Below are 26,218 nucleotides of genomic sequence, written 5' to 3'. Positions count from 1 at the left end.
TATTTGGAATGGGTTATTAACTCTCTAAAATTATTTCATGATGATGTATGTTTCTTAAACGTTAATAATTTGTACATCCGTATTTTAAAAAAAAATACACAAAAATAGATTTTATAATTAATAGATATTAGTACTTAATAACTTCATATTTTTAAAATTTTTTATCTGTATCTATTTATTTATATAATCAATCTTTCTAATCAAATCTTATCTCTCCACCATTATTTTTCAATAACTATAAAAATTAAAACAAAACAAAATTTTAAAACTTCTCTTTGTATAGCATCATATTAAAAAAAAAAAAAAAAAATCAATTTTAAGATCTCTCTTAGCTCAACATCTTATTTTTTTAAAAGAAAATTTTATTTTTTAATTTTTCTAGTTGTTTATTCATAATATCATTTAAACTATTTTTTTGATTACTTTTATAAAGAATCAAATGTCGAATGGAGGATTCAAATAGAAGAATTTCGGCTTTGGGATTGTTCGTTTCCCAGGAACTCACGTTGAAGGAATCACCAGTTATCATTTATCATTGTTCTCAAAAATAAAAATTATCATTGTTTATAGCGGGCGGCCGTTGGCCAGTTACATCTCTTTTGCTCAAACACTATGGTTAATGTTAGAGACACAGCAATGCTATGAGCCTAAACAGACAAGTGGATGCTAATAACTAAGAAGCAATGACGGGAACATACGAAAAAAAAATAATAATAATAATAATAATCTTTTGGCAGGGTGTAAAAAACGAAAAAACAGAGAGGATTCTCCAGGAGTGTAATCAAGTTAGTGGAGCTCTGGTTTATGCCCCCCTTTCCTTCAGTTATCTGTCTTCAATATTAAGAATCCAGCGCCACAGCTTCCGTGAGTGGACGTAGTTTAAGGGCTGGAACATAGGAATTAAGCGCAACAAGTACCTTCCTCACTTCATTTGCCAATTCAATCACCATGTCATCTTCATGACCTGTTAGACATTGAGCGCTCAAGCATTTGGGAAAATTGTGATGATTCAAGTGATATGATACATTTATGCACAATGATAGGTGCATTTTAAGAAAATGATTCTCACCAATATCAAACATGGCTTTTTCTAACAGGAATAGGTAGTCTCTGTTATTCCCACAAGGTCCATGGGCCGTTGCAATTTGGCTGAAATAGTAAAAAAGAATCTCTTCAAACGAAAGAATTAACTTGGCTGGGATGAAAAAAAATAAATTAAATAGGCCAATGCAATATACCTAGCCATTTCCTCCAAGGGAGCAGGTCCCAAGTAGTACTTGTTTGATATTTTATCCGGAGTGGAAGTGAAACTGTACATGAAGCAAAATAGGTCTTGTCATTGCCTGTTGTAATAAAACAATGGTTTGAATTGATGTCAAGCAGCTACTCACACTATGACTCCTGTTAAAGCAGGTCGCGAGTGATCCCCTTCCTAGATCAAGTGAAACACATAATTAGAAATAAGAACATAGCAGGCATGAAAACAGAAGCATAGGTAATCAAATTGACAATTTCAGGTTTAAAACTCGAATGAAAGAAACCGTCAGCTCACCTTGTAAAATTCTACAAGGGTTTTCTTATCATATTCACATTCTCTCCGTTCCAAATACTACAGGGGGAAAAAAAATTATCAGTTTGCTTTCCAGCAAAATGTAAATCAACATGATGGACAAAAGGATGAAAGATTCTCTTTTTATAATAAAGGAACATTATTAATTCAAATAAATAAGGTCATGCACTTCCTAGGCACTTGTTTTAATGAATTAGCAAAATGCCCATAATAATGCCACTCAGTCATAGCTACTATATTTTTGCTCACAAACATTCTTTATTACTGCCACTTTTATCATCCTAAGACGTTTAAAGTTGAAAGGTGACAAAAGCATATACCTCCATTGTTAGTCTTTCCCTTTCAGGTCCTCCACGAACACAGTAAGCAGCACCCCACTAAAAGTAAAGGACAAAAAAAATCATAAATAAGGGGAAACATGTCTGTTGAAACAACAAACTCTTGTCTGATCTTCGCTACCAAAATTAGGTAAAATGAGATGACTGCTAATAACAAGATCTACTTACGCAAACAGATCCTTCAACATTTTCCAATGTGCAAGTTCTCGCAGGACGTTCAGGTGTACCTCTGTGATCAATGCATGCTGGAATACAGAAATGTGAACAAAGAATTAAGAAGGCAATTTTAAATTGTAGAACTAATACTGTAAAACGTCCACAAATCAGTAATAGATCCAACAAATGTAAATTAATGATAAACATACCAAGATCAAATACTCGTCTGTAATCCTTGATAAAGCCTATCACTTTCTCATCATATTCAAATCCCGGGTTCCACACCAACGAACCATAGCCAAAAACCCAGAACACCATTTTGGTATAACTCCTGAGACATAAAACTTTCGTTACCGTCACCACTCCACCAAAGAAATATAAAGTGTAATTAAAATTAAAACAACTAAAACTAAAACTTCAGATAGCGGGTTACTATCTAAAAAACTAGTCCGTAACACATCAGTCAATAAACCAGTCCCCCAGTTTTAGTCCTGTGTTTAATTTCCTTTATTCTTGTAGCTCTTATCTTATCCCAATCTAACGAAAATTAAACTCTAGCCCAAGGTGCCCCATCATGGTTTGTCCAGTTGTATGCATAAATGTCAGATTTTTTTTTTCCTGTTTATTTTCATTTTGACAGGTAACAATTTGAGAAACCAGTTGCCTTTCACAATTATCATAGAGTATATATAAATTTACAATCTACAGACTAACTTTTTCATTCTGATTACGTTTCTTTCTTAGCTTTCACTTAAAACTAGAAAAGTGACTATTCGATTTTTCTATTTCATTCTATTCCACCAATATACCAACAAATCAAACAGGCGATTCCGAAAAGGAGATTAAAAAAAAAGTGAAATAAAACAGCCAACGTAGTTTAAAAAACAGAAAATGAAAATTTGTAATCAATAAAAGCACATTATATCGTACACGAAAAAGTAACGTGAAGGAAGTTGAGTTGCTTACAAGAAGATCGAAGACCGAGTTTAAGAACTGGCGAGGGAGTAATGGCAGATATGCACCAATCTGGCCGACGAAGAAAGCTGAATGTTGAAGAAATCGGAGGTAGCGCTAAAGAGAGAAACGAAAAGAGAGAATAAGGGCTAAACGATGAAGGTTTAGCCGAAATTTCTTCAGGATTCTCTCTTTCTGTATCTCTCTCGGAGCTCCGTATTTTTTCCTGGTTTTCGAGGGAAATGGCGAGGCGGTGGTGGAGACCATTTATGCAATTGCAACAACTAGGGGAGCCAAGCCAACTTCAAGGAGGACAGAGTGGGCCCGCCTCATTAACTCCACCTACGCTTTACTGATTTTATATTTTTATTCGTGTCATACATATTTTCTCTTTGGATATTAATTAATTGACTGTTTTACATTTTTTTCCGATTATAAAAACAAAAATTGCATTTTGATTGAAATATTGTTGGTCTAAGATTTTTAAATTTTTAAATTTTCAAAGATAACGAAATTATTCTTTATTATTTTTATTTAATTATAAGCAAAATATTTTAATAATTCACAATAAAATCATTATCCTTTTTTCATTAGGAAATAAAATTATTAACTTAAAATCTAAAGAATATCATAGCGTCTAGATGCAATGAATCTAGACAGATAGACAGCTAGTATCGTTTTCCGCGTTGCCATCCCTGAGTTGCAAGTTGCGAAGCGTGTGCCGTGTGGTGCCTCTTCAAAAATCGAAACTAGGAAAGGAAAGCACATCAGGTTCAATGTATCTGGACAATAACACGTCTCAAATTAGGTTTCAACCTTCAACTAAAATTTGCCAACGCAATGAAAATCTTAAATTAAATCTCGGTGAGGTCAACTTTGGTAGGGGAAACATTAAAGAAAATAAATTTGACTAATGATATAAAGAAAAACACATCGGTAGTTTCTTTCCCCAAATAACACGGCTTTAGGGCCACATCTAATTTACTCTTTAATATAATCGTGAAGTAAAAAATAATTTTAGAAGGTTGATTTGGCATTTCCTTTTTTCAGCTTTCTATTTTTCTTGTTTAATAAATTTTCTGATTTATTCATCAATTTTTATAGTTTTTCTTATTTATTAACCACTTTTAAATTCATATTTTTCTTTTTTTTTTCATGAACTTTTCTCATCGACTAAATATAAAAACACAATCTATAAACTACAACCTAGAAAACGTTTCTGGAGTCGATTCTTTTGTCCAACTCTACTATCTTCGACGAGTCTAACGCATTATATCCATTTCAAAAAGTAGATGGAACCTTGATTTATCTTTTCCTTTTCATCGCCGATCCTCCTCTCACACTAGATTTTTTTTTATTAATTGTATGTGATTATCAGGCATGGATAATTGGAGAAACAATATGTCCAACTTTGTTATCTTTGACGAGTCTAGCGCATCAGGTCCATTTCAAAAAGCAGATGAAACCTTGATTTTATCTTTTCCTTTTATTGTCGATCCTCCTATTAGTGACACTAGGTTTTTTTTATTAATTTTATGTGATTATCAAGCGTGGATAATTGGAGAAATAATAAAATGAGGTTTGATATGCAAATTAGTATTTCTAGCATAATAAGCCCATCAAATCACATTGATGATTTTCTTCATAGCCATCAGCTTACTGTTTACGAGCGCAAGATCATGTGGTGGCTATTTGCCTCTAACACACTTTGGATCCGGGATGCAAGGCCTTGGTGTCGAGCTTGGTATATAGTATCTTACAAATTAATTCACTTTTATTTTGTTTTTGATTTTATTTGTTTTATTTTGGCGTACTAGCTGCTACTTTATGTTGGTTTTGTAAATATAAACTGAAAGTCTTTTAGGTAGACTTTTGCCATCTTAGATCTCAATGACATATTTGATTCTGATTCTAAATGACCTATGGAATGATAGGTGCATAATAAGTATGAATGAAAATTTAATAGTCACAAAATTAATTTTAATTTTCGGTAGTTGGATTCTCTATTCCTTGCAACACCGAACCTGATTCTTGTTGGGGTGATCTTGCACTATGAGGAAGTTGTTGAATTATAGGACTTTTCCAGCAATTTTGTTTTCATTGAAGATGATTTGGGGAAGAATGTAGCCTTGCTTCTATCCAAAAATTACAAGAGTTGAACAACTTTGTTGTGATTTCTACTCGAACAACTGAATTGACTAATGAATGATTATGCTTTTCAGGTGATATTTCTTTTATTTTTGGATAGTAAATCATTTTCTATTTTTTTTATTTCTGATTTTTTATTTCAAAATACCTTTAATCTTTTATAAATGAGTACTTAAAACTACTTTACTATCCATAACATATGTTGGTTTATATTTGTTAATTGAAAATTCTTCATTTTTCTCTAGCTCAGATATTACCATGATGGATAATAGAGACCCTGCCCATAAAGGTAACCCTTTTCAATTAGATTCTTTTGGCATTTGAAATCTCTTTAATTTTTTCCTTTTGTGTTAGTTTTATTGATGTCATTGGCTTATTTTGTACTTTGAGATGAAAACTCAAAAATTGTAGAATCTGAAAATTAATGCATTTTAAGTATTTCCTATCGTAGATTCTCACTAAATTGAAATGTTTACGCGGGAAAGTTCGTTGTTTGGTAGTTTGTTATATAACAATGGAAATAGTGAGATATGCTAAAAGAAATCAATTGTTTCTCTTATACATAGCTTTTGTATTTCTTTTTGTAGTCAATTTTGCTGCTTCTTCTTCTACTTTATTATTATAAGTTTTTGTATTTCTTATACATAGCTTTTGTATTTCTTATCAAGTTTCTCTTATACATAGCTTTTGTATTTCTTTTTGCAATCAATTTTGCTGCTTCTTCTTCTACTTTATTATTATAAGATTTTTCTATTTGCATAGCTTTTGGATCTGATCTGGAATCTTTGGTTAGACTATGGTAAATGAGTAGTTTATTTTTGTGGACTATGATTTTTGACTCATCATAAGGTGTGAGACCTCTACTGTTTATAATGACAATTTGACCTTTTTTAAGAAACTAAATTTATAAAGCAACAATTTCAACTACTAAATTCTAGAACAAATTAGTCACAAAAGAAAACTAGAAGAATTCAGAATAAACAAGTCTAAGAATTACTACTAATTTAAAGTTGTTCAAAGCTCATTGTTATTTAGTAAGGTAATAACAAGTTAAAAGGAGAGATTCTCGATGAATTTGATTCCTTAATTAACGAAACCTTTAAGTTATTTACATAAATATATAAAAATAATCTATCAATAACTATCAATAATATACTTGCAATTTTTTCACAGCTTATGAGATACTCAGAATATTTTCTAGAAATAAGAAATGGTATAAATTGAATATTGGCTTCCGAAGTTAAGAAAGCTAATAGGCACACTCAAGACCTTCATTCAATTGTTGTATTCTTTTAGTTGTTGGTCTCTACATATTCCATCGGCTATGTTATAATTAGAAATTTCAAGTGTTTACAATTTTTAAATTTAATAGTTCGATTTCTTGGAAAGATTTGGAATAAGATACTTTAAGCTAGATATAAATTTCTTGTGCTCAATGTAACTTGAAAAGAATTGTATAAAATTTATCAAAATTGCAACTCACCTTTGTATCTCTCTAATACTCGAGAAAGGAATGTCCTTAATTATAAGAGAGATAAAACACAATGGTCAATTGGGTCAAAAAGAAGAAGAGTATATGTTGTTATTTTTTCTTATCTATGTCTTATACAAACCTTACAAACTTGAGTAGAAAAATTAGCCACTATTTTAATGGAAGAAAATTGATTTGTTGGCTTCATTTTTCTTTGTAGGAGTTAAGGAATATTATCGTTGACCATAGCTTATTATTGGCAGCTTTATACTCTATGGAGTTTTGTTTTTAATTTAGAAATGGATGCAATTTTTTCAATTTTTTTTATTCTATTTATGCTTGTATTGTTTAAATCTAATTAGAACTATATCATATATATTGACTGAGAAGAGCTTATTCCTGAGTGCCTTCTTCCTTAAACATTTAATAGAAATGTTGCAGTAGAACAAGATTCTAAGAGTTATCCGCAAGAACTTAGTGAAGAGTGTGCATTGAGCTTTATTTGAGATTGTTAAGAACAAGGAAGATTATAACAAATTCTATGAAACATTCTCTAAAAATCTTCAGCTGGATGTCTTTAAGAACTCCACAAACAAGACAAAAATTGTTGAACTGCTTTGATCTCACTACATCAAAAGTGGTGATAGTTAACGAGGCTTAAGGACTATATCATGTGAATGAAGGCAGACCAGAGTGTTATATATTACATTACTTGTGAGAGCAAGGTTGTTGAGAGCTGACAATTCCTACATGGTAGAAATGATTACAATTTTTTGAATATAATAATATTTATTTTATATTTACATGTTAAGGTATTTCTGAAAAATTTTATAAACAATTTTTAATAATAATTATTATAATAATTGAAATTTAATCATATCTAATTTTGAAATTTTGATATATAAGTGTATTGTGAAAAATGACGAGTTTAATTCATACGTGAAATATAACATAAGTTTTTTTATTATCGTGATTCCAATGAACTCCCATATTGGAGTTCTTATGAATCCTAATATATTTGACAGGAGTAAATGTATTTTAAATGATGTTACATTCAAGTTATGGATTTGATGAAAATATCATGATTAATTGCGGCTCAAAGTTTCTAACTTTCAAAAGAGATACATGAGCAGTATAGTATAATATGGTGTCTTTTAATTTCTAAGTTAATAAAAAATGCACGGTAGATGCACTTACAAATTTAAAGACTTGAAAATATGAATAAGCTTTGGTCAAAGTTCATTTTATCTGAAAACTTGAGGCTTAACTTAAGTTCATTCTATCTAAAAAAACTGCTAATTGTTTTTATTATTTATTTAGTATAAAATTACAAATTAAAAAGTTTTTATTTTACAATGTATATTAGACAGAGCAATCCACGTAATACACGGGCTTTCACCTAATTAAACTATAAATGTTTTAAGAACTACCGTGAAAACATAATATATAAAAAAAAAAGGTGGAAATTGAATGAGAGTTTTCAAAAGGACCACTAGATAATTAGATTAAAAATTAAGGGGCAATTTTTCCAAGAATGATTTTTAACAATGAAAGGCTCGATTCTTATTTAGAGATGGAAGCGGGCGGATTTTCGTGGATACCCGATCCGCAAAAATTCATTTAGAGTACGTTTGGACCCTAACATCTGGTCCAGCCCAGGCTAAAACCCGGTCCATTAACTCAACTTGACCACAACGGTGGAATCTGGACGTGACATGTCGTCGCGGGCTTTGTAGGTAGCGGGTACCACCGAAGGCTGACCTCGTATAATTCGCCCAACCTGAATTTGAGCAGAAAATGGCGATCACCCAGGTGTAATGGTGATCAGAGGACTGCACTATCGTTTCATATCCTCTATCTGGTATCTCACAACCCTATTGCTTTTTTGCTTTCTTTTTTCGTAGATTATTATATTTTCTTGAGAAAACGTTTGATGTCTGGTAGCTAAATCGTTTGATCTAATGCGCATAAGAGAAAGTAAAACATTAAGACAAAAAGGAACACAAATTTGAATTTGGTATAGGTAGTTGTGGTAGTAGAAAGAGCTTAGAACGATGGAACCAATAGAATCCACCGACGAGTTGCAAAACTCACGAACGCCCCAAAAGAGAGGCTTTAGGCTTAGACAGGGAATGGAGGACAGTTATAGCTATAAATCATCTGTAGCGAGAGCTCCGCGTACACGTTCTCAGGTAGCTCCGGTTTGGACCAACAAAGAAGCTCTCATTCTCGTCAATGAGATCGCTGCCGTTGAAGGGGATTGTTTGAAAGCGTTGTCTTCCTATCAGAAATGGAAAATTATCGTTGAAAACTGTACTGTGATGGACGTATCACGCACTTTGAATCAGTGCCGGAGCAAGTGGAACTCACTACTGGCTGAATACAACCAGATCAAACAATGGGATTCCAAGTCGAAGACTGAATCGTATTGGTTATTGGATTGTGAGACGAGAAAACAATTCCGACTTCCAGAGAGTTTTGATAAAGATCTGTTTAAAGCTATTGACAATTATGTAAGGGCCCAGAAGGACCACGCGGATACTGACCCAGATACTGATCCCGAAGTAGAGGCCAACCTTCTTAATGTAATAGCAAAACTAGGTGCGTTTTTCCCATTTTTCACAAATGATTAATGAAATCTGATATTGTATATCTTCATATTTTGTGCTGATTATCATTAACTGCACTACAGTTGTGGGTTAAGTTCTATTGCTCAGTTTTCAGTTATGTTGCTTTTATGGAACTGCATTCACAACCAAATGAATTACTTCTCTACTAGGAACTCTTGCAAGTATAATCAATGATAGGACAGGAAGACAGTTGGATCTCTGATGTATAAAGTTTGTCCATAGCAGCTTTTTAGTGATTGTTCTTTAAATTATGGTATTCAAATTCTGAAGAGAAGACGACATTTGTGTTTTTAAGTGAGGATTTTAAAGACAATTTCCCTTACTATTATCATGCTATAATTTTGAAAGTTTTATCTTTTAAATTTATCCAGTGAGAAATTTAAGTTAAAATCTTTTGCCATTTGCAGTTGCAGTTGCAGTTGCAGTATGCTTGTTTTGAAGTGAGATTTTTAAATTTTCCCTTCCTTTTCATTATCATGCGTCTCCGCTGCTGCTAGATTCACTGTAATCAAGCTGCAGAGCCGTTAAACTAGCATGTTATAGTTCTACTAATGCTTATTTTCAGGTTAGCTTAATTATATAATTACTGTTAAACGGTGATGATGCTTTCCTTTGGTTTAAAAAAAAATGAAAAATCAGGTAAGGGATGTTATGATAATTAAATTGCATTTGTTTCCCTGCTCTTCTCAAAAGAAGAGGGAAAAAAAATATAATTTTTGAGGTCATATTTGTGGGGTACATTGAGAGACACTGAAGTGCCTGGTGCGATAGTCTTAGTGCAATTGTATTGAGTTTCTTATGTTGCAAAATTGAAGAAGAATTGCATGCATATTTACTAATAGATGCCAGAGCCTCTATTTGTTTTTCCTGCTACAGCTTTTCCAAGTGACGTGTTATTTTGTCTTGTGCGAATGGTTGCAATTCTTGGTCCTTTGGGCATTAAATGTTTTGAGACAATAGTCTCACGTGTATGATGTGGAGCAGTGCACAGCTTTACATCATGAAGGCTTATATGTTCACATTAAGGACTTTGACTCGATTTTCAAATGTGTTTTGTTGGGAATTATATGACAAATGTTTAAGTGTGTCGAGATTTATTGAAGCATAAAGCTTGGATTGGAATTTTTAGCAGAGACTAGGAAGGTGGTTTAGCAAACTAGCTTAACTGTAAAAGTTCCTTGAACTATTGATCTTGCACATGGAGTAAACTACCGTAATTATGCTCTGGTGTGGTGTTAAGACTAATTTGTCTGTTGTATTTATAATGTTAATATTTCTTTTAGGACCCAAGAGACAAAGGCGGCGGTCAGTGGTTCTGAAAACCCAACAAGAAGAAAAACATCAAATTTGCTTAACGATAGAACAGCCCCAAGAAGTCCATATTGATGAAGAATCACAGAAAAATTGTGAGGAAGAAAATCATCAGATGATCGGCGAAAAGCCACAGCCTCAGATAGTCCACGTGGATGAGGAACCTCAGGAAAGTCGTGTGGAAGATAAGCCTCAGGAGTCCTGCAGAAAGGAAGAGGCTCAAAAAATCAATGCTGAAGAGAAATATCAAAATAGTCTTGTGGAAGAACAGCCTAAAAGTATTCGCAAACGAAAAAAGAAGACAGCATGCATGCAAGAAACAGAGAAAATGATGGTGGAGAGATTGTGTGAGAATGCAGAATTGATCCATGCTATAGCTCAAGGCAACGTCCCAGGAATAGCAGAGTTCCAAACTGATTTTGTACGGCGCCAGGGGGACAAGCTGATTGCATGCCTGGGGGATATTGTAGACATCCTTGGCCAGTTTCCTTATCTTGTCCAAGAATAAGACTAGCTGATGAATAGAGTTAATTTACTTCCTATCAAAGTTCTGGAGTTGTTAAGTAGACTAGAATCAGTAGTGTTGCCATCTTGTTTATGATATAAAATCAATTCCATAGGTTCCTCTGACTTTGCTGTTGATGGTGTACATGTGTAAACATGTATTTTCTCAGTCTAGTCTTCATTTTTTTTCCTCTGAGTTTGCTCGTCGTGGCATATAAATTCTTCTCAGCATTCTTGCTTGTGGGTTTCTACTTATTTAAAAGTAGTTCGTTTGTCCTTACATCTCTCTGAGCTTAATAAGGGCCAGTTCAAATATTATAACGATGGGTAGGGTGATGAAGTATGGTCGATTATAGTAGTCTCGAGCGAGTAAAGTCTGTACTGTTTAAATTTTCCAAACGACTTGACGGCCCTATTAGACAAAACACCAAAGGACTTGTTTTATGGAAAGCAGAGAGAAAAGCTTTGTGGTAAAAGTTTCCTTCTATGAAGGATGGGGATTAAGGAGAAGTGTTTCCTATTTTTCATGAATTGAAGGGAAAAGCTTTTATAGATGAGGAAAAATTGAAGATTTCATTGAAATTCATGAACTTTGGATATTTTAGAAACTTTCGGCAAGTGGACTTCGGATTGATTTGTTAGAATGCAAATATAAAATCGTGTAGAAACAGAAAAGCCAAGCCAAGCCGCGCTAATATATAATAGTTTGCCCTGGACTTGGATATCTTTTATTAATCCTGGGTGTGTATGGGAATAAAATCTCATTAAGTAAGCAGATGGTGTAGGCAATTTTTCTGCGAAGAAATACTAACAAAAAAAAAGATGTATATTTGTGATTACATAAAGTTTTTTTTACGGTATTTTAAAACAATAGTGATTTGCATTTAAAGCTTTAACAATATATTTTCACATTAACATACAGTAATTTCATTCATCGTAGGGTATGTAGAGAAGTAAGGAAGCTCCGAAAGGGATTTGGTCAAGACAGAACCACTACTTTGCTGAGAATCCACAGCACCAGAGAGAACTCAAATGCAAAAAGTGTATGAAGCAATCCACGGTCGAGAGCAAATCCAAATAGTGTGATCCCCCCATGGTTGTGTTGCAAATATGCCACTGCATGCGCAGAAATCAGCAGTTTAGTGATTATTTGATTCTTACAAATGCAAAAGAAATCAACTTTTGGCGTAAAGTACTTGTAAGTATACTACTCACCAAAAGCTTGCCTGGTCTGGAAAGAAGATGATTCCTGTGAGGAAGTTGAGATGAAAATGTCTGACGAATCACCCTCGGCAGAATCTGGTACTGTAGTACCATCAACAGTAGCGTCTGGGACATTTGCTTTCCGTTGGTCTAACCTGGCGGATGCAGATGTCAACATCATATGCCATCTAGTCGCTATGGACACGATGCCTTGAGCTCTATGTGTGATTCTAGCTGCTCCAAGTATGCATAAGAAGAACCCACTTAGCTGAACCACTGAACAAATCTGCAATATTCTCCCACAAATAGTAAACCCAATCAAATATAATAACTAATTGACCAAGATTTTTTTTAAAAAAAATTTAATTTGAAAACCAAACTTACCACAAGATCCCCTGAATTGATGAAAGTTTTGTCAGACTTGAATAACAGAACTAACAACAATGCTCCTAATTGACTAATGGTGATAGTAACAGAGCAAGCAATAATGAAAAATCGATATCTGTGGCTCGTAGCAGACAACTGTTTCTTAATCCTAACATGCTCCCTAAATATGACCCCGGCGTCTGATTCGCATCCGTCGAACAACTTATGAAGACCTTCAAATCTTAATATCTGAAGCGCACAAGTCAGACGAAACAGAATGCAGACCAATAAGAACACACCTGTTCTGTAAACCCACGATGACAATACCAACACAAACATGATAGAATTCAGCGGAACACCTGAGCTCACGTATGGCAATGTTATTTTCACCGTCCCAAAGAATATGACTTTGTGTGCCAGTTCGACAAGAAAAGATGGCAGTAATATGAAAGCCAGGAAGCGAAAAGCCTTGTCAAGCTCCCGGGAGTATCCGCGTCTAACGTACAAAGGATCGTCTTGCAGAGCATCCAGGAACAGTAGCTGCCGCAGACCATACCTTCTAAAGAAGCCGGATAGAGTCAGGAAAGAAATGAGGGCCAGGCCTGACTCGGGCAACTGCACCAGCGTGTTGAAAGATATGGGATCATCCGAGGATGGAATTTTAATAGAGAGGGAGCTTATGATGGGAACAACAACGGTGAAGAGTATGAAAGTGAAATATGATATGAATTTTCCTAGGCAAGAGGAATGATCAAGAGCGCACCATTTGAGACTTATTCGGAAGTGGCGGAGTTCATCGAAGAGCAAGGATTTGGACCTTGCATATGATGGCTGTAGTAATAAGGGGACATTTGCACGCTCTGTTTCATTGTTTTGATCAGGTAATGTCACATGTGAATCGGAGAACTGGACATGGATACGTGCGTCACCAGAAGAGGTTGGCGGATTCATGGTTAAAAGAATAGAGTAGGATCATGCCTGAGGCGGGAAATGAAATATATATATATATATATCGGGCCTTTTTATATAGACAGTGGCGAGTGGTCTGTGATTCTTAATACTTTTTCTGATTTTGAAGAAAGCAACATTATAGGCTAAAAATACACGTAGTCTTTGCTTGAGGGAGTAAGCAAGCCTAATATGCTTTCTAGTTATTTGTTCCTAAATAGTAACAGAAATGTTTCTCGTATCGTTGGTGACAAAGTAGTCTACAAGCTAAGAAGTTGAGAGTTGAATGCTTAATTTTCTATATTAGGAGGTACGTAAAATTAATTTTAAATCCTATGCTTACTTAACATTACCAATCTAATGATACTAATGAAGATTTTCTTTTCTTTTCTTTTCTTTCAGACCACAAATTCAGAAATATATAGTTATCAGGCGATTTCATGCATGTATGTATGAGCATGAGGACAGGTGCCGAAAGCAGAAGAAGTGAAAAGGTTAAAAGCAGAAGAAAGGCTGGCTTTATCCCGTGAGTCGTCTCTCTGCCTTGCGCTAGAGGTTTCAAATTTCGTATCCTATCCAAGCTTCAAGCCAAGAATAAAGACCTTTTGTACATTCGTTGCTTGAAAATAATCATTTACTAACATTTCAACCTATTTTTTTAGTTAAAAAAATTAAAAGTGTGAAATTTTTTTTAGTTAATTTTGATTAGAGACTGCAGAAGATCTCACGGGTCCATCACACGTGGGCTGGAGCCTGGATCTCAGCCACCAAAGGGAGCAGAGTCTTCCACGTGACCCCATCTATCTGTCAATTCAAGTGCCATGTACTACTTTTAGGACAATGATAATGGGCCAAAGGCTAAACAATGCTTTCAAAATGAATTAAGGATAGGACAGGGTCCAACTCAAAAATGGCCCAACTCCTAAGGTATGTTCAGCGACTGGGATTGAGTGATTATTTCGATGACAATATAATTAAATTATTTATTTGTTTATTTATTTGTAATGATGTATCGTATCGTATCGTATTCGTATACATGCAGATGCAGCAAAAGGGGTAGGTTCTTCATTGTCGTTGATTGTGATGAGTTATAATAATATTTATTTATGTAGCCGAGCGATCCTTTTCATGAGAATCTACAAAATTTCCCACAAGACACATTCTTGAAACATACGAGTCAAGGTCATAGCGTTGTCTTTTATTATTACAGACGGCTAAGCCAACAACAAAACACCATTAATATTTCTATATTTTATTAACAAGAAAAAGCATCCATCTTGACCTTACCAGGACACAGGACACACCATATATAGCAGCAAGGCAATAAACATCAAAATTGCGGAATGAATGAATAGAAAAGAAGAAAAAAAAAAAGAAAGAAAGAAGAATAAGAAGAGGGCCGGCCTCCCCAATTGACAGCCCAGCTCATTCTTAATTAATCCTATCAACATAGGAGGACTTCGTCAATTAATATATTAATTTGTCAGTTTGCTGCTGAGGCCGCCTCCTCTAAATCAGCTCATAGTCTTGAGTCCCATCTGTGTTTATTCATGTATGCTTCGCGGATGGGTTGCGCAGGCTGGATTCCGATGCTATTTTTAGTGTCGTGCATGTTTGCCACGTCGTCGTTTGGTGACAACAATGCAGTCATTCTCCTAGCGTTCAAGAATTCCCTCTCTAATCCCTCTAAACTTTACAACTGGAACGACACAATTAATAATCCATGCAGCGGGGACACTGCGAACTGGGTGGGTTTGCATTGCAGTGATGATAACATAGATAAATTGACTCTCGAGGGCATGGATCTATCGGGGAAGATTGACATAGATTCCCTCGTGCAGTTGCCTAAACTGAGGGCTTTGAGCTTGAAAAACAATAGTTTTGAGGGTCCATTGCCTCCGGTGAATAAACTCACTTCCTTGAGGGCCTTGTATTTGTCGTACAACAAATTCTCGGGTATAATTCCTGACTATGCTTTTGCTGGAATGAATTCTTTGACTCAACTTTATTTGGGAAACAACGACTTCACTGGTCCAATCCCTTCCTCGCTTGTTCCTTTGTCCAAGCTGGTAAGACTCAGCCTTGAGAATAATCAGTTTCAAGGAGAGATACCAGACTTTCAACAGGAATTCACTTTGTTCAATGTCGCAAATAATCACTTGACGGGTCATGTTCCGGTTGCCCTTGCTGGAGTCGATCCATCCCTTTTAGCAGGTGAATCTTAATATTAATTCTACCTCGGTTTAAAATTTTATGTTTTTTCAAGGATAGGATTGTTTACATTTTTTGAAAATTTTATTATATATTAATTAATTGCAGTCAGATTTATGAACCCATGATTGTCATATGATGAAATATACTGTTATTATTTTTAAATTTATTTTAACTGTTTATCATTTTTGCTTAATAAAGAAATAAGTTAATTAGCTTAATATATCAATTAGATCAATTTTAAATTAAAAGAAATGTCAAACATACTATATGAGTTAGTACTCTAAAAATATGTAGAAAGTTTAGAAGCAAAGGAAAAAGCAGACAAGAAGTGTTTGAAAATTTCAGAATACCATCACAAGCAAGTAAAAACATACTGCATCTTCAAAAGAACGAACCATTTACTCCAGCAATTCAATTTGTCACAAAGCAGGGAACGATGGCCTATGTGGAAAGCCGCTGCCGGCATGCAAGTCCTCAAAGAAGAAAACCATAATAGTAATAGTGGTAGTAGCAGTGGCTGTACTTGCGTTAGCCGCTATAGTTGCATTTGCCTGTTTCCGAGGCCGCCGAACCAAAACGACCCAGGCGAAGCAGCTCCAAGTCCAAGGAACTCAAGCCCAAACAAAATTTTCCGTGATGGCCCCAAAACACTTTGTTGAATCGTCCGATCACGATCAGCAGGGCAAAAACAAGGGCCTGTTGAATTTCGTTAGGAACGATAGAGAGAGATTCGACTTGCAAGACCTTCTAAGGGCCTCTGCTGAGGTTTTAGGAACTGGCAATTTCGGGTCCTCCTACAAAGCAGTACTTTTTGATGGGCCAGCTATGGTTGTGAAGAGGTTTAGGGAAATGAACAATGCAAACAAGGAAGAATTTTATGAGCACATTACTAGACTGGGAACACTGTCACACCGCAACTTGCTTCCGCTTGTGGCATTCTACTACAGAAAAGATGAGAAACTTTTAATTTCAGACTTTATTGAAAATGGCAGCTTGGCTAGTCATCTTCACGGTACGTACTTGAATTCAATGTCATCTTTCTCTGCATCATAATGTATAATTTGTTCACCGGTGTTTCAGGTAAGCGTGGTTCAGGACAAGCAGGACTTGACTGGCCAACTCGCCTAAAGATCATAAAAGGAGTAGCAAGGGGGTTGACTTACCTGTACAAAGAGTTCCCTAGCCTAACTCTGCCTCATGGTCATTTGAAATCCTCTAACGTGCTTTTAGACCACACGTTCGAGCCCCTATTGACGGATTACGCGTTGGTGCCTCTAGTAAACAAAGATCACGCTCTAAAAGTCATGGTGGCCTACAAGTCTCCAGAATTCACCCAGAGTGACCGCACAACCAGGAAGACGGACGTTTGGAGTCTGGGTATACTCATCCTGGAAATGTTAACCGGTAAGTTCCCAGCCAATTATCTTAGACAAGGCAAAGGCGGCAATGCAGATTTGGCGAGTTGGGTTAACTCAGTTGTTAGAGAGGAGTGGACGGGTGAGGTGTTTGATATGGAGATGAGAGGTACTAAGAACGGGGAAGGCGAGATGCTAAAGCTTTTGAAGATTGGGATGTGTTGCTGTGAATGGCGAGTGGAGAGGAGGTGGGATTTGAGGGAGGCTGTGGACAAAATCGAGGAGTTGAAGGATAGAGATAGCGACTACGATGAATTTAGTTCAAATGCAAGTGAAGGGGAAATCTACTCTTCTAGAGCAATGACCGATGATGATTTCTCTTTCTCTATCAATGCCTGATATCAAGCAAGGATACTATTTCAGGTCTTTTATTGGCAATTTATTAGTAGTTGAAACCGCAATTATTATGTTTAACAATTCCATCTTCCTTCATTTTGTCATATTCATTTCTGTTTGTGTTATAAATAAAATATATAACACCACATGAAATCACAGATTAATAATGGATAAACAGACATCCATAAGGGGGTCCTATCATTTTTACACTTCTTTTCTCTCTAACAATTTTTTAAAATTTAAAAATTAAATGTAATTATCAATTAGTTATTCGTTTTAATTGGAACCTATGTTATTGGTTTTGCATTCCATGTAGACATCCTACTTACTTAAAATCACAATTTCACTAAAAGAAATCATTTTTAAGGCATTTGAGTCGGCGTTATTTTGAAATTTTAATGTTTAAGTTAGATTAATTGAGTTAACATTAATATTACATTATATTATTAACAATATCATATTACTCTTCTTAAAAAAAAAAAAAAACTTTTCACTCTCTTTTTTTTCTAATTTAATAATATCAGATGCTTTCATTTTTTCAATACTTAACTAAACAATTAATAATATCTTTAATATTATTCTAAATAATAAAATTTTTCAGTTTTTTCTAATTTAATAATATTAAATGTTCTTCAATTTTTTTCAATAATTAATAATATCATCAATATACAAAAATAGAAGCATATTCACTTATATCTCACAATATCAAACAAAAGCAATAATTTTGAAAGTGTTGAGTTGTTAAAAAATATGGTTTTATGTTTTTTTAATTAATATTAATACCATTAATAATATTAAACATTCTTTAATTTTTTAATAATTAATGATATCATTAGTATTATATTAAATAAATTCTACTAAAAAATTTATCATTTCAAATAATAAAATTTTTTTCTAATCATTAATAAATTAATAATATTATTTAATATTTGGCATGCTACTTTAGACAGACAGATAGAAAGACTTTTATTTCTATATTATACTTTGAATCATTAGAATTTGTCTTCCTGAGTGTATGGAAACGTGTATATATACCAAATTAATTAAAAACAAACCTTTTATTTTAACGAGAATAGTTTTAACATTTCACTAAATTAAAAAAAATAAAACAGTATTAATTTTTTAAAAATTAATTTGATATGTGGAACCATTTACACTAAGTGCAGGCTAATCTTATCCAGCTCAATAGCTTGGCATTGCCAATTTGTAAGCAAAGCATCGATTCTCTTCTATTTTTTTGCAGCGGGGACCTCTTAACGTGCTCGCTCACGCATTTATTCCCTTATCATCCCCTTCTCTTGGAATAGGTTCTATCTTCTCCGTCTTTCTATTCCATCCAAACCCCACAGACTAGCTTCATCGATCATCAGAATTATTAACAAGGTATTTCTACTCGATCCACTCCTATATTCCTTTGGTCCTTATTCCGGAAAATATGTTCAGTTTTGTTATTTATAAATTAAGATAGAAAATCCTTTTGCACAAGAAACTTGGTACTCTAATGGATTTCTTTCACGCTTTGCATTGAATTCATAAATTACTTACCATTTGAGTGATGGACATAGCTGTCTTGAATTAATGCCTTTTGCTTTCAAGTATGTGATAAAAGCAAAAGGAATCTTTTCAAGAAGTGATCTTTTCCTTCTTAATTGGAATAACTCTGCCTTTGTACTATTTACTCCAGCAAATTGTTACATATTGGCCAACTTGCTTTCAGAAATTGTTGCCTCTGGTTTCTGCTCTGCTATAGTCTCTAGGGTTTGCTATTCTGTGCTTGGGTACATACTCTAATCGTTATGTAAAGTTGGAAATCCAAAAAAATGCATCATTAATTGACTGATTTGTCACAGGGCATGCTGTCATTCTGGGCCAAAGAATGCACCCACGCTAACTAAGGCATATAGAGGGCAGGGCAGGGATGGTTCTAGATTGAACAAAATCTTTTTATTTTCTTGTTCAGGTTGTTTCTCTGTGGTACAGAATTAGCATTAGGTTCTGTTAGACAAGTGGTAACTGCTACCGTTTCATGCCATAGATTCTTCTAAAAGTTTGTAATTCTTTATTGAGTATCATTTGCCCCATCTTCACTGAATGGCCTTTATAACAAGAGAGGTGGTTCTGTTTTCTTAACATTCGATAATTGTGCTTTTCTCTACTTAAAATTTTAAAAACATTCATTACCTAACCTTGTAGTAATAGTTTATATGAGTGAATAAGCATGTGGTGGGCATGGCACAGACATGTTTAAAATTTAAGAATAGAAATAAAAAGGAAAGAAAAAAAAAGGAGTAACCTTTGAGATATTAAACAGGTGCTGAAGTATTTTATGAACCGTCCAAGATTATTTTGTGAAGGAATGACACTCTTCTGTTTCTTTATTTCTGTCTTTTGAATTTTGATCAACACTTCTCAAGCAAAGTGTATAAAAGAGAGAAGGTGCACCCCGGCTTTTGCTCTTAGTTATAATGGCAGGGCCTGATAATCAACCCTCCAAGCTTGTTGGATCAATTGAAAACAGAGACTTTCTGACCGTCTTAGCATCTAAAGGGGTTGATTTTCTTCTTTCTGGCGAAGGAAAAGTAAGTTCTCACGAAACTGCTATTTCTGTTCATTTCACTTGAAAAAACACCCATTCTTTTCTCTTTTTTTTTTCATAAAAAAAAAATTATTTAATTATCCACATATTACATATGACTTAATACGCTGCCTTTTAATGTTTACTTTTATGGATTAGAAGACGCTTATACTTGTAGAGGTTAATTCTATGAAGATATTTCTGTTTCTTTGTTGAAGGATGGACATTAATTGCTTAAAACAAAAAAAAAAAAAAAAAATATTGAGGGCAATTTAGCTTCGAAAATAGAGGCTTCGATCTAATCCAATGAAATTAGAAGCCCAAAATACAGTATGTTAATTGCCCTGATGCTGACTTCAGGTACCCTTATCATCATGTGATGGGAAGATAATTTGTCTCTTGTTCTCAGCAAACTGGTGCAGGCCATGTAAAACTTTTGCTCCTCAGCTCGTGCAGCTTTATAATAGCCTAAGAGCTGAAGGTAAAAAGCTAGAGATTGTGTTAGTCTCCTTTGACCGTGATGAGGATGGCTTTAAAGAGCATTTCAAATGCATGCCATGGCTTGCAGTTCCATTTGATTTAGAATTGCATGGACAATTGAGAGACGTCTATGGCGTGGACCGCATTCCATCATTTTTTTCGTTGGCTTCAGATGGAATATCGATTGAAGAAGATCTGATCGGATTGATTGAAGACTATGGAGCTGAAGCATTTCCCTTTACCAGGAAGAGAAGAGAGGAATTGAGGGCTATTGACGATGCAAAGCGCCAAGGAGGGAAATTACAGCAGCTTTTGGCACATCAAGGACGGAACTACGTTTTATCTCGAGATGATCGAGAGGTGCATGTTGTTAGTTGTTTACGTAGTAATTTGGCAACATTTTTTCTTTATATTTTCCTACAAATAAGTAGATAAAAGCTAAACTTCTGTGCAGATTCTAGTGTCTGAACTTGTTGGGAAGACAATAGGCCTGTACTTTGGGGCACATTGGTGCCCACCTAGCCGCACCTTCACTGCGCAACTAATAGAAGCTTACAATGAGTTGATGAGCATCAGAGATGGATGCTTTGAGATTATATTGGTGTCCACGGATAGAGACCTTAAAGAATTCAGTATCAACCTAAGCAACATGCCATGGCTTGCCATTCCATATGAGGACAGGACACGGCAAGACCTGTGTAGGATATTCAACATTAAAGGGATTCCAGCTTTAGTGATCATTGGAGAAGATGGGAAGACGATAACCACGGATGGGAAAAGCATGATTTCCCTGTACGGTGCAAAGGCTTTCCCTTTCACAGAGAGGAGGATTGCAGAGATAGAAGCAGGGTTGAAAATTGAAGGAGATGCATTGCCTCGTCAATTGAAGGATGTGAAGCACCAGCATGAACTGAAACTGGACATGGCAAAAGCATATGTGTGCGACTATTGTAAAAGACAAGGGAGGTTCTGGGCATTCTCTTGTGATGCGTGTGATTATGACCTTCATCCTTCATGTGCGCAAGAAACATTTGCTGCATGTGGAGATATTATATAGGCTGCTCTTTCTTTTTCTTTTTTTTTTTTTAATTTTATTTCTAAGCAGTAATTGCAACTCACAGAAGATTACTCGTGTGTGTATTTCTTTCTTGAATTATAGGTCAAGAATGTATTAGCATAGTTAATATACGAATATTGTGCTCAAGTGCTGTATTGTGGGAGGGGAAGTTGAAATCTGTCAATATAAATTAGTAAATTTAAATTTTTATTAAATTATAAAATTTAAGTAACACCCCTAATTTATGTATTTTTTAATTTATTAATCTCTCTATGTATAGTAAGAATTCCCTAATCATATTATTTTGCACTCAGTCTCGGTCAAACCACGAACATAATTATTCTTTGGCTAATATTTGTTTGACTTTTCTTCATGATAGATAAATTTTGAAATATTAGAGTAACAAATTTTATATTGCAACATATCATATCCTGCTATATTTAACCAACTTGATTATAAACTAAACTAGATTAATGAAATTTTATTTTTAAAGTTCTGAGGTAATTAGGATTAAGAAAAATTTAAATCATATATAATATTTGGATTGTGACCGAATACGTGAAAAGATCTTTTCAGTTCGAGTTTTATTAAACACACTTGCATAGAACAGAGGGTTAAGTACTTTAACTATTATTAAGTCATGAGCAGTGCCTAGTAATTAGGGTCCAAAACCGATGATTTAAAAAAAAAAAAAGTGCAGTGGATAATTTTGAGTTGATAGAGGTCAGTGGGCGGGCGCAAATGATGGGCGGTCTCTAACTACTGGGAGACACTTGAGGAATATGTCCTTTGAAAAAATCAAAACAGTTATAAAAAGAGCTCTGCGCGCCTAATTTAGGAAACATACAACTAAAGACTCTTCTTTTTTGTTGCCAGAGTTACAAAACTTGAGAGAAAAAAAAGGAAAAAAAGAAAAAGACTAACGGACAATTGAAGGACAAACAACAGGGATTCCTTGTTGTTTTTCTCTCTCTCTTGTCCTGTTGGTCTTGGGAGAGAAGAGCATATCCAAAAAGGATTTTTGCTTTTGCATTTGCTTTTGCTTTTGTAGGGTTTTAGGTTTTCTTTTTATTGGTTATGTTTTTTAAATAGTTTGCGTGTGAGAGAGAATGTGGATAGCAAGATCCCAGACAGAGAAAAGGGAAGGAACTGGAAATGGATTAGTGGCTGTGGCAATAGACAAGGATAAAAACAGCCAAAATGCCCTGAAATGGGCAATCGACCACATTCTGCAGAGAGGCACAAGCGTCATTCTAATCCATGTTAAAATCAAGTCTTCTTCTATGAGTTCGTCACATTCCCTTCCTGTCTTGAGTGTTTGTCTTTCAGTTCCACGCGCATTATTATCAGTTCCAACGAAATGATGATTTTTGGTGCAGGGGGGAACCAAATTGCTGATCCGAATGGAGATTGTATTTTGGTGTGCAAAAACCCAGATCCTCAGACCAAGGATTTGTTTCTTCCATTTCGTTGCTTTTGCACACGTAAAGATGTATGTATGTCTATTCTTTTCTTCTTTCTTTCTTCCTTTCTTTCTTTTTTTCACTTAACTGAAAAAAAAATTATATATATATATATATATATATATATATATATATATTGTTGCCAGATTCAATGCAAAGACGTGGTGCTCGAAGACACGGACGTAGCAAAAGCTATAATTGAATACACCACTCACACGGCAATTGAGACTTTAGTTCTTGGCGCCTCCAACAAAACAGGCTTTCTTAGATTCAAGATCACAGACGTTCCAGGCACTGTGTTAAAGGGAGCGCCTGATTTTACAACTGTGTATGTAATTTCCAAAGGGAAGATTCAATCCACACGACCTGCATCCCGTCCTGCACCAGCTATCTCCCCATTGCACAACCAATTAAGCATTAAACCAGCTCCTCCACCTGAGCCTATTGTTCCTCAGCCTCCAATTAATAATAACATCAACAACAATAAAAGAGTTGTTGAAAAGCCCCCTTTGGAGCAACCGCGAAGATCCCACGACGAATCAGATACTTTCAGGTCCCCCTTCACCAGGAGAGGTGTCAATGGCAAATCATATGGGGAACTTTCCGTGCCAGATACTGACATTTCCTTTGTCAGCTCTGGTAGACCGAGCGTTGACCGTATGTTTCCGGCCTTCTATGATGCTCTAGATATAGGCCGTACCAGCCGCCTCTCAAATGTTTCAGACGTGGACTGCGGCAACAGCTTTGAGTCAATGCCGTATGGGAGGAGATCCATAGACATTGCCTCTGGCTCTCCACCGGACTTTATGTCATCAATGTCTTATGAAAGTACTGATAGGCTCTCCTCCGCATCGCAGGGAATGGTAATTTTATCAACTTATTTCTTAATCTCACGCAATTATATATGTAATAATGTATATTCTGTACTTACAGGAAGATGTTGAAGCTGAAATGAGAAGGCTGAAGCTTGAGCTTAAGCAAACGATGGAAATGTACAGTACAGCCTGCAAAGAAGCTCTCACAGCAAAACAAAAGGTATGAGATATTGTGTCAGCTCTACAATATGACTTATTACAGCTTCTCTATAATCTGGATTGAAATATTGCATTTATAGGCAAGAGAGCTTCAGATTTGGAAAATGGAAGAAGAGCGCAGATTGGAAGAGGCACGGCTAGCTGAGGAAGCTGCATTGGCAATTGCAGAAAGGGAGAAAGCCAAGTCCAGAGCGGCCATTGAGGCTGCTGAGGCATCACAGAGGATTGCAGAAATTGAGGCACAGAAAAGAGTGAGTGCAGAAATGAAAGCACTCAAAGAAGCAGAAGAGAAGAGAAAGGCGCTTGATGCTCTCGCAAACTCAGATATCAGATATAGGAAGTATACCATAGAGGAGATTGAAGCTGCAACGGAATTCTTTGCAGAATCTCGCAAGATTGGGGAGGGGGGTTATGGACCTGTATACAAGTGTTATTTAGACCATACTCCTGTGGCGATTAAGGTTTTACGTCCAGATGCAGCCCAAGGAAGGTCACAGTTTCAGCAAGAGGTATGGTATAGGTGTTTACTTAATTGTTTGACAAAAGATTTTCAATGGAGAAATAATTGGCCATGCATGAAGTTTAAATAAAAACTGTGGTTGACCATTTGCTGCAGGTTGAGGTGCTTAGTTGCATAAGACATCCTAACATGGTACTTCTTCTAGGAGCCTGTCCAGAATATGGTTGCTTGGTTTATGAGTACATGGGCAATGGGAGCTTAGAAGACCGTCTTTTCCGACGAGGAAATACTCCGGTTCTTTCCTGGCAGCTCAGGTTCAGAATTGCAGCTGAAATAGGAACAGGGCTGCTTTTCCTTCACCAAAGCAAACCAGAGCCACTGGTGCACCGCGATTTAAAGCCTGCCAACATCTTGCTTGATAGAAATTATGTGAGTAAGATCAGTGATGTCGGGTTGGCCCGGCTAGTACCACCATCCGTTGCAGACAACGTGACACAATATCGCATGACGTCCACAGCAGGGACATTCTGCTATATAGATCCGGAGTATCAGCAAACAGGGATGCTAGGGATCAAGTCAGATATCTACTCCCTCGGGATAATGTTTCTACAAATATTAACAGCAAAACCACCGATGGGGTTGACCCATCATGTGGAACGTTCCCTTGAAAAAGATGCATTTGCACAGATGTTGGATCCAGCAGTACCTGATTGGCCTATAGAAGAAGCCAAGAACTTTGCAAAATTGGCACTCAAGTGCGCAGAATTAAGGCGCAAAGACAGACCGGATCTTGGCAAAGTTGTCTTGCCAGAACTAAACAGGCTGAGAGCACTTGCTGAAGAAACCATGCATTTGGCGATGCCCACTGCCAGTCCTGGTCACTCTCCCAGCCCCAGTCAAGTTTCTGTACAGCTAGTGAGTCACTGCATTCATTTTTGTTTGACTTTCTTTTTTTTTTTTTTTTTTCTTTAAATCATGCAAAGATTAACTGATTTCTGCTTTCCTTTCTTGGCAGAGTGACGCCATTTTATCTGAGATTAGTTCGAGATGCCCTTCAAACGCTGTAGAATCATGAGGCTGTAAAAGTATATGACAAGGCTTTCAACTTCCAACATGTACAAAGGGAATCTCTGAAATCCCAACGGAAATGGTTTTGTTTTATTTTGTTTTTCTCCTTTTTGGTCTTTTAACATTTATTGCCAAATTCTTGTTGCCTTCACTCAAAGAGCTTAAGAAGTTTGTACGTAATATTGACGCAAAAGTTTCTTTCATTTATAGTTATAGGTAGCGGCGAGACTCTGAGATCGATATGATACATTAGAAATTTGTAAATGTTATTGGGTGTTATATCCAATTTTCAAGTTTATTTCAAATTCTTTTGATTTTATTAAGCTCTAAATAATCTGCACTTGCGTTTTTCTGTGAACCAGTCCAACTTATCTTCTCAACTTGAGAAACGACAGAATAAAACTGCTAAAACTCTTGGAACAAATCTTCAAACCACGAAATCTTTTTTTTTTTTCAGATATATCGTTTCGTTGCATCATACAGGTTATATATATATGTATACACACACACTTGAGAC

At 35.5% G+C, this 26,218-nt stretch overlaps 6 protein-coding genes across 10 annotated transcripts; 4 read left to right on the top strand and 2 right to left on the bottom strand.

The window, feature by feature from the left end:
* Positions 1 to 506: 506 nt before the first annotated feature.
* Positions 507 to 3,257, bottom strand: LOC105637441 (ChaC-like family protein). The gene is made up of 9 exons (XM_012220901.3): positions 3,031 to 3,257; positions 2,274 to 2,395; positions 2,077 to 2,153; positions 1,891 to 1,947; positions 1,553 to 1,609; positions 1,392 to 1,432; positions 1,239 to 1,310; positions 1,070 to 1,149; positions 507 to 964 (listed from the first exon to the last, which is right to left on the bottom strand). The coding sequence occupies exons 2-9, from the start codon at positions 2,380 to 2,382 to the stop codon at positions 840 to 842; spliced, it is 618 nt and encodes a 205-aa protein (XP_012076291.1). The 5' UTR covers positions 2,383 to 2,395; positions 3,031 to 3,257; the 3' UTR covers positions 507 to 839.
* A 5,095-nt stretch (positions 3,258 to 8,352) lies between these two features.
* Positions 8,353 to 11,278, top strand: LOC105637440 (sequence-specific DNA binding transcription factor). The gene is made up of 2 exons (XM_012220900.4): positions 8,353 to 9,238; positions 10,551 to 11,278. The coding sequence occupies exons 1-2, from the start codon at positions 8,692 to 8,694 to the stop codon at positions 11,084 to 11,086; spliced, it is 1,083 nt and encodes a 360-aa protein (XP_012076290.1). The 5' UTR covers positions 8,353 to 8,691; the 3' UTR covers positions 11,087 to 11,278.
* A 609-nt stretch (positions 11,279 to 11,887) lies between these two features.
* LOC105637439 (Ras guanine nucleotide exchange factor K) lies at positions 11,888 to 13,668 on the bottom strand. Its single transcript, XM_012220899.4, has 3 exons — positions 12,670 to 13,668; positions 12,298 to 12,571; positions 11,888 to 12,198 (listed from the first exon to the last, which is right to left on the bottom strand). Exons 1-3 carry the CDS (start codon positions 13,600 to 13,602, stop codon positions 12,062 to 12,064), a joined length of 1,344 nt encoding a protein of 447 aa, XP_012076289.1. The 5' UTR covers positions 13,603 to 13,668; the 3' UTR covers positions 11,888 to 12,061.
* A 1,295-nt stretch (positions 13,669 to 14,963) lies between these two features.
* On the top strand, positions 14,964 to 17,719 carry LOC105638309 (Leucine-rich repeat protein kinase family protein). Its single transcript, XM_012222104.4, has 3 exons — positions 14,964 to 15,813; positions 16,244 to 16,825; positions 16,894 to 17,719. The coding sequence occupies exons 1-3, from the start codon at positions 15,150 to 15,152 to the stop codon at positions 17,565 to 17,567; spliced, it is 1,920 nt and encodes a 639-aa protein (XP_012077494.2). The 5' UTR covers positions 14,964 to 15,149; the 3' UTR covers positions 17,568 to 17,719.
* Positions 17,720 to 18,759: 1,040 nt separating this feature from the next.
* On the top strand, positions 18,760 to 21,908 carry LOC105637438 (protein kinase C-like zinc finger protein). 5 transcript variants are annotated; one of them, XM_012220898.3, is made up of 5 exons: positions 18,760 to 18,947; positions 19,415 to 20,143; positions 20,500 to 20,620; positions 20,708 to 20,979; positions 21,074 to 21,908. In XM_012220898.3, the coding sequence occupies exons 2-5, from the start codon at positions 20,030 to 20,032 to the stop codon at positions 21,674 to 21,676; spliced, it is 1,110 nt and encodes a 369-aa protein (XP_012076288.1). In that variant the 5' UTR covers positions 18,760 to 18,947; positions 19,415 to 20,029; the 3' UTR covers positions 21,677 to 21,908. The 5 variants fall into 5 exon arrangements, with proteins under 5 accessions (XP_012076288.1, XP_012076287.1, XP_012076285.1 ...); XM_012220897.4 differs by having other exon boundaries at positions 19,979 to 20,143; positions 20,500 to 20,979; XM_012220895.4 differs by having other exon boundaries at positions 19,876 to 20,143; positions 20,500 to 20,979.
* A 618-nt stretch (positions 21,909 to 22,526) lies between these two features.
* LOC105637436 (kinase with adenine nucleotide alpha hydrolases-like domain-containing protein) lies at positions 22,527 to 26,023 on the top strand. The gene is made up of 7 exons (XM_012220891.4): positions 22,527 to 22,963; positions 23,056 to 23,168; positions 23,286 to 24,002; positions 24,073 to 24,174; positions 24,254 to 24,682; positions 24,790 to 25,548; positions 25,649 to 26,023. Exons 1-7 carry the CDS (start codon positions 22,786 to 22,788, stop codon positions 25,706 to 25,708), a joined length of 2,358 nt encoding a protein of 785 aa, XP_012076281.1. The 5' UTR covers positions 22,527 to 22,785; the 3' UTR covers positions 25,709 to 26,023.
* The last annotated feature ends 195 nt before the right edge of the window (positions 26,024 to 26,218 follow it).

This window comes from Jatropha curcas, chromosome 8 (assembly GCF_041381405.1).
Source record: "Jatropha curcas cultivar XTBG-Jc1 chromosome 8, XTBG_Jcur_1.0, whole genome shotgun sequence".
Lineage (NCBI taxonomy): Eukaryota > Viridiplantae > Streptophyta > Magnoliopsida > Malpighiales > Euphorbiaceae > Jatropha > Jatropha curcas.
The sequence above is the reverse complement of the archived record's forward strand: the minus strand, read 5'-3'. Positions and strand labels throughout refer to the sequence as shown.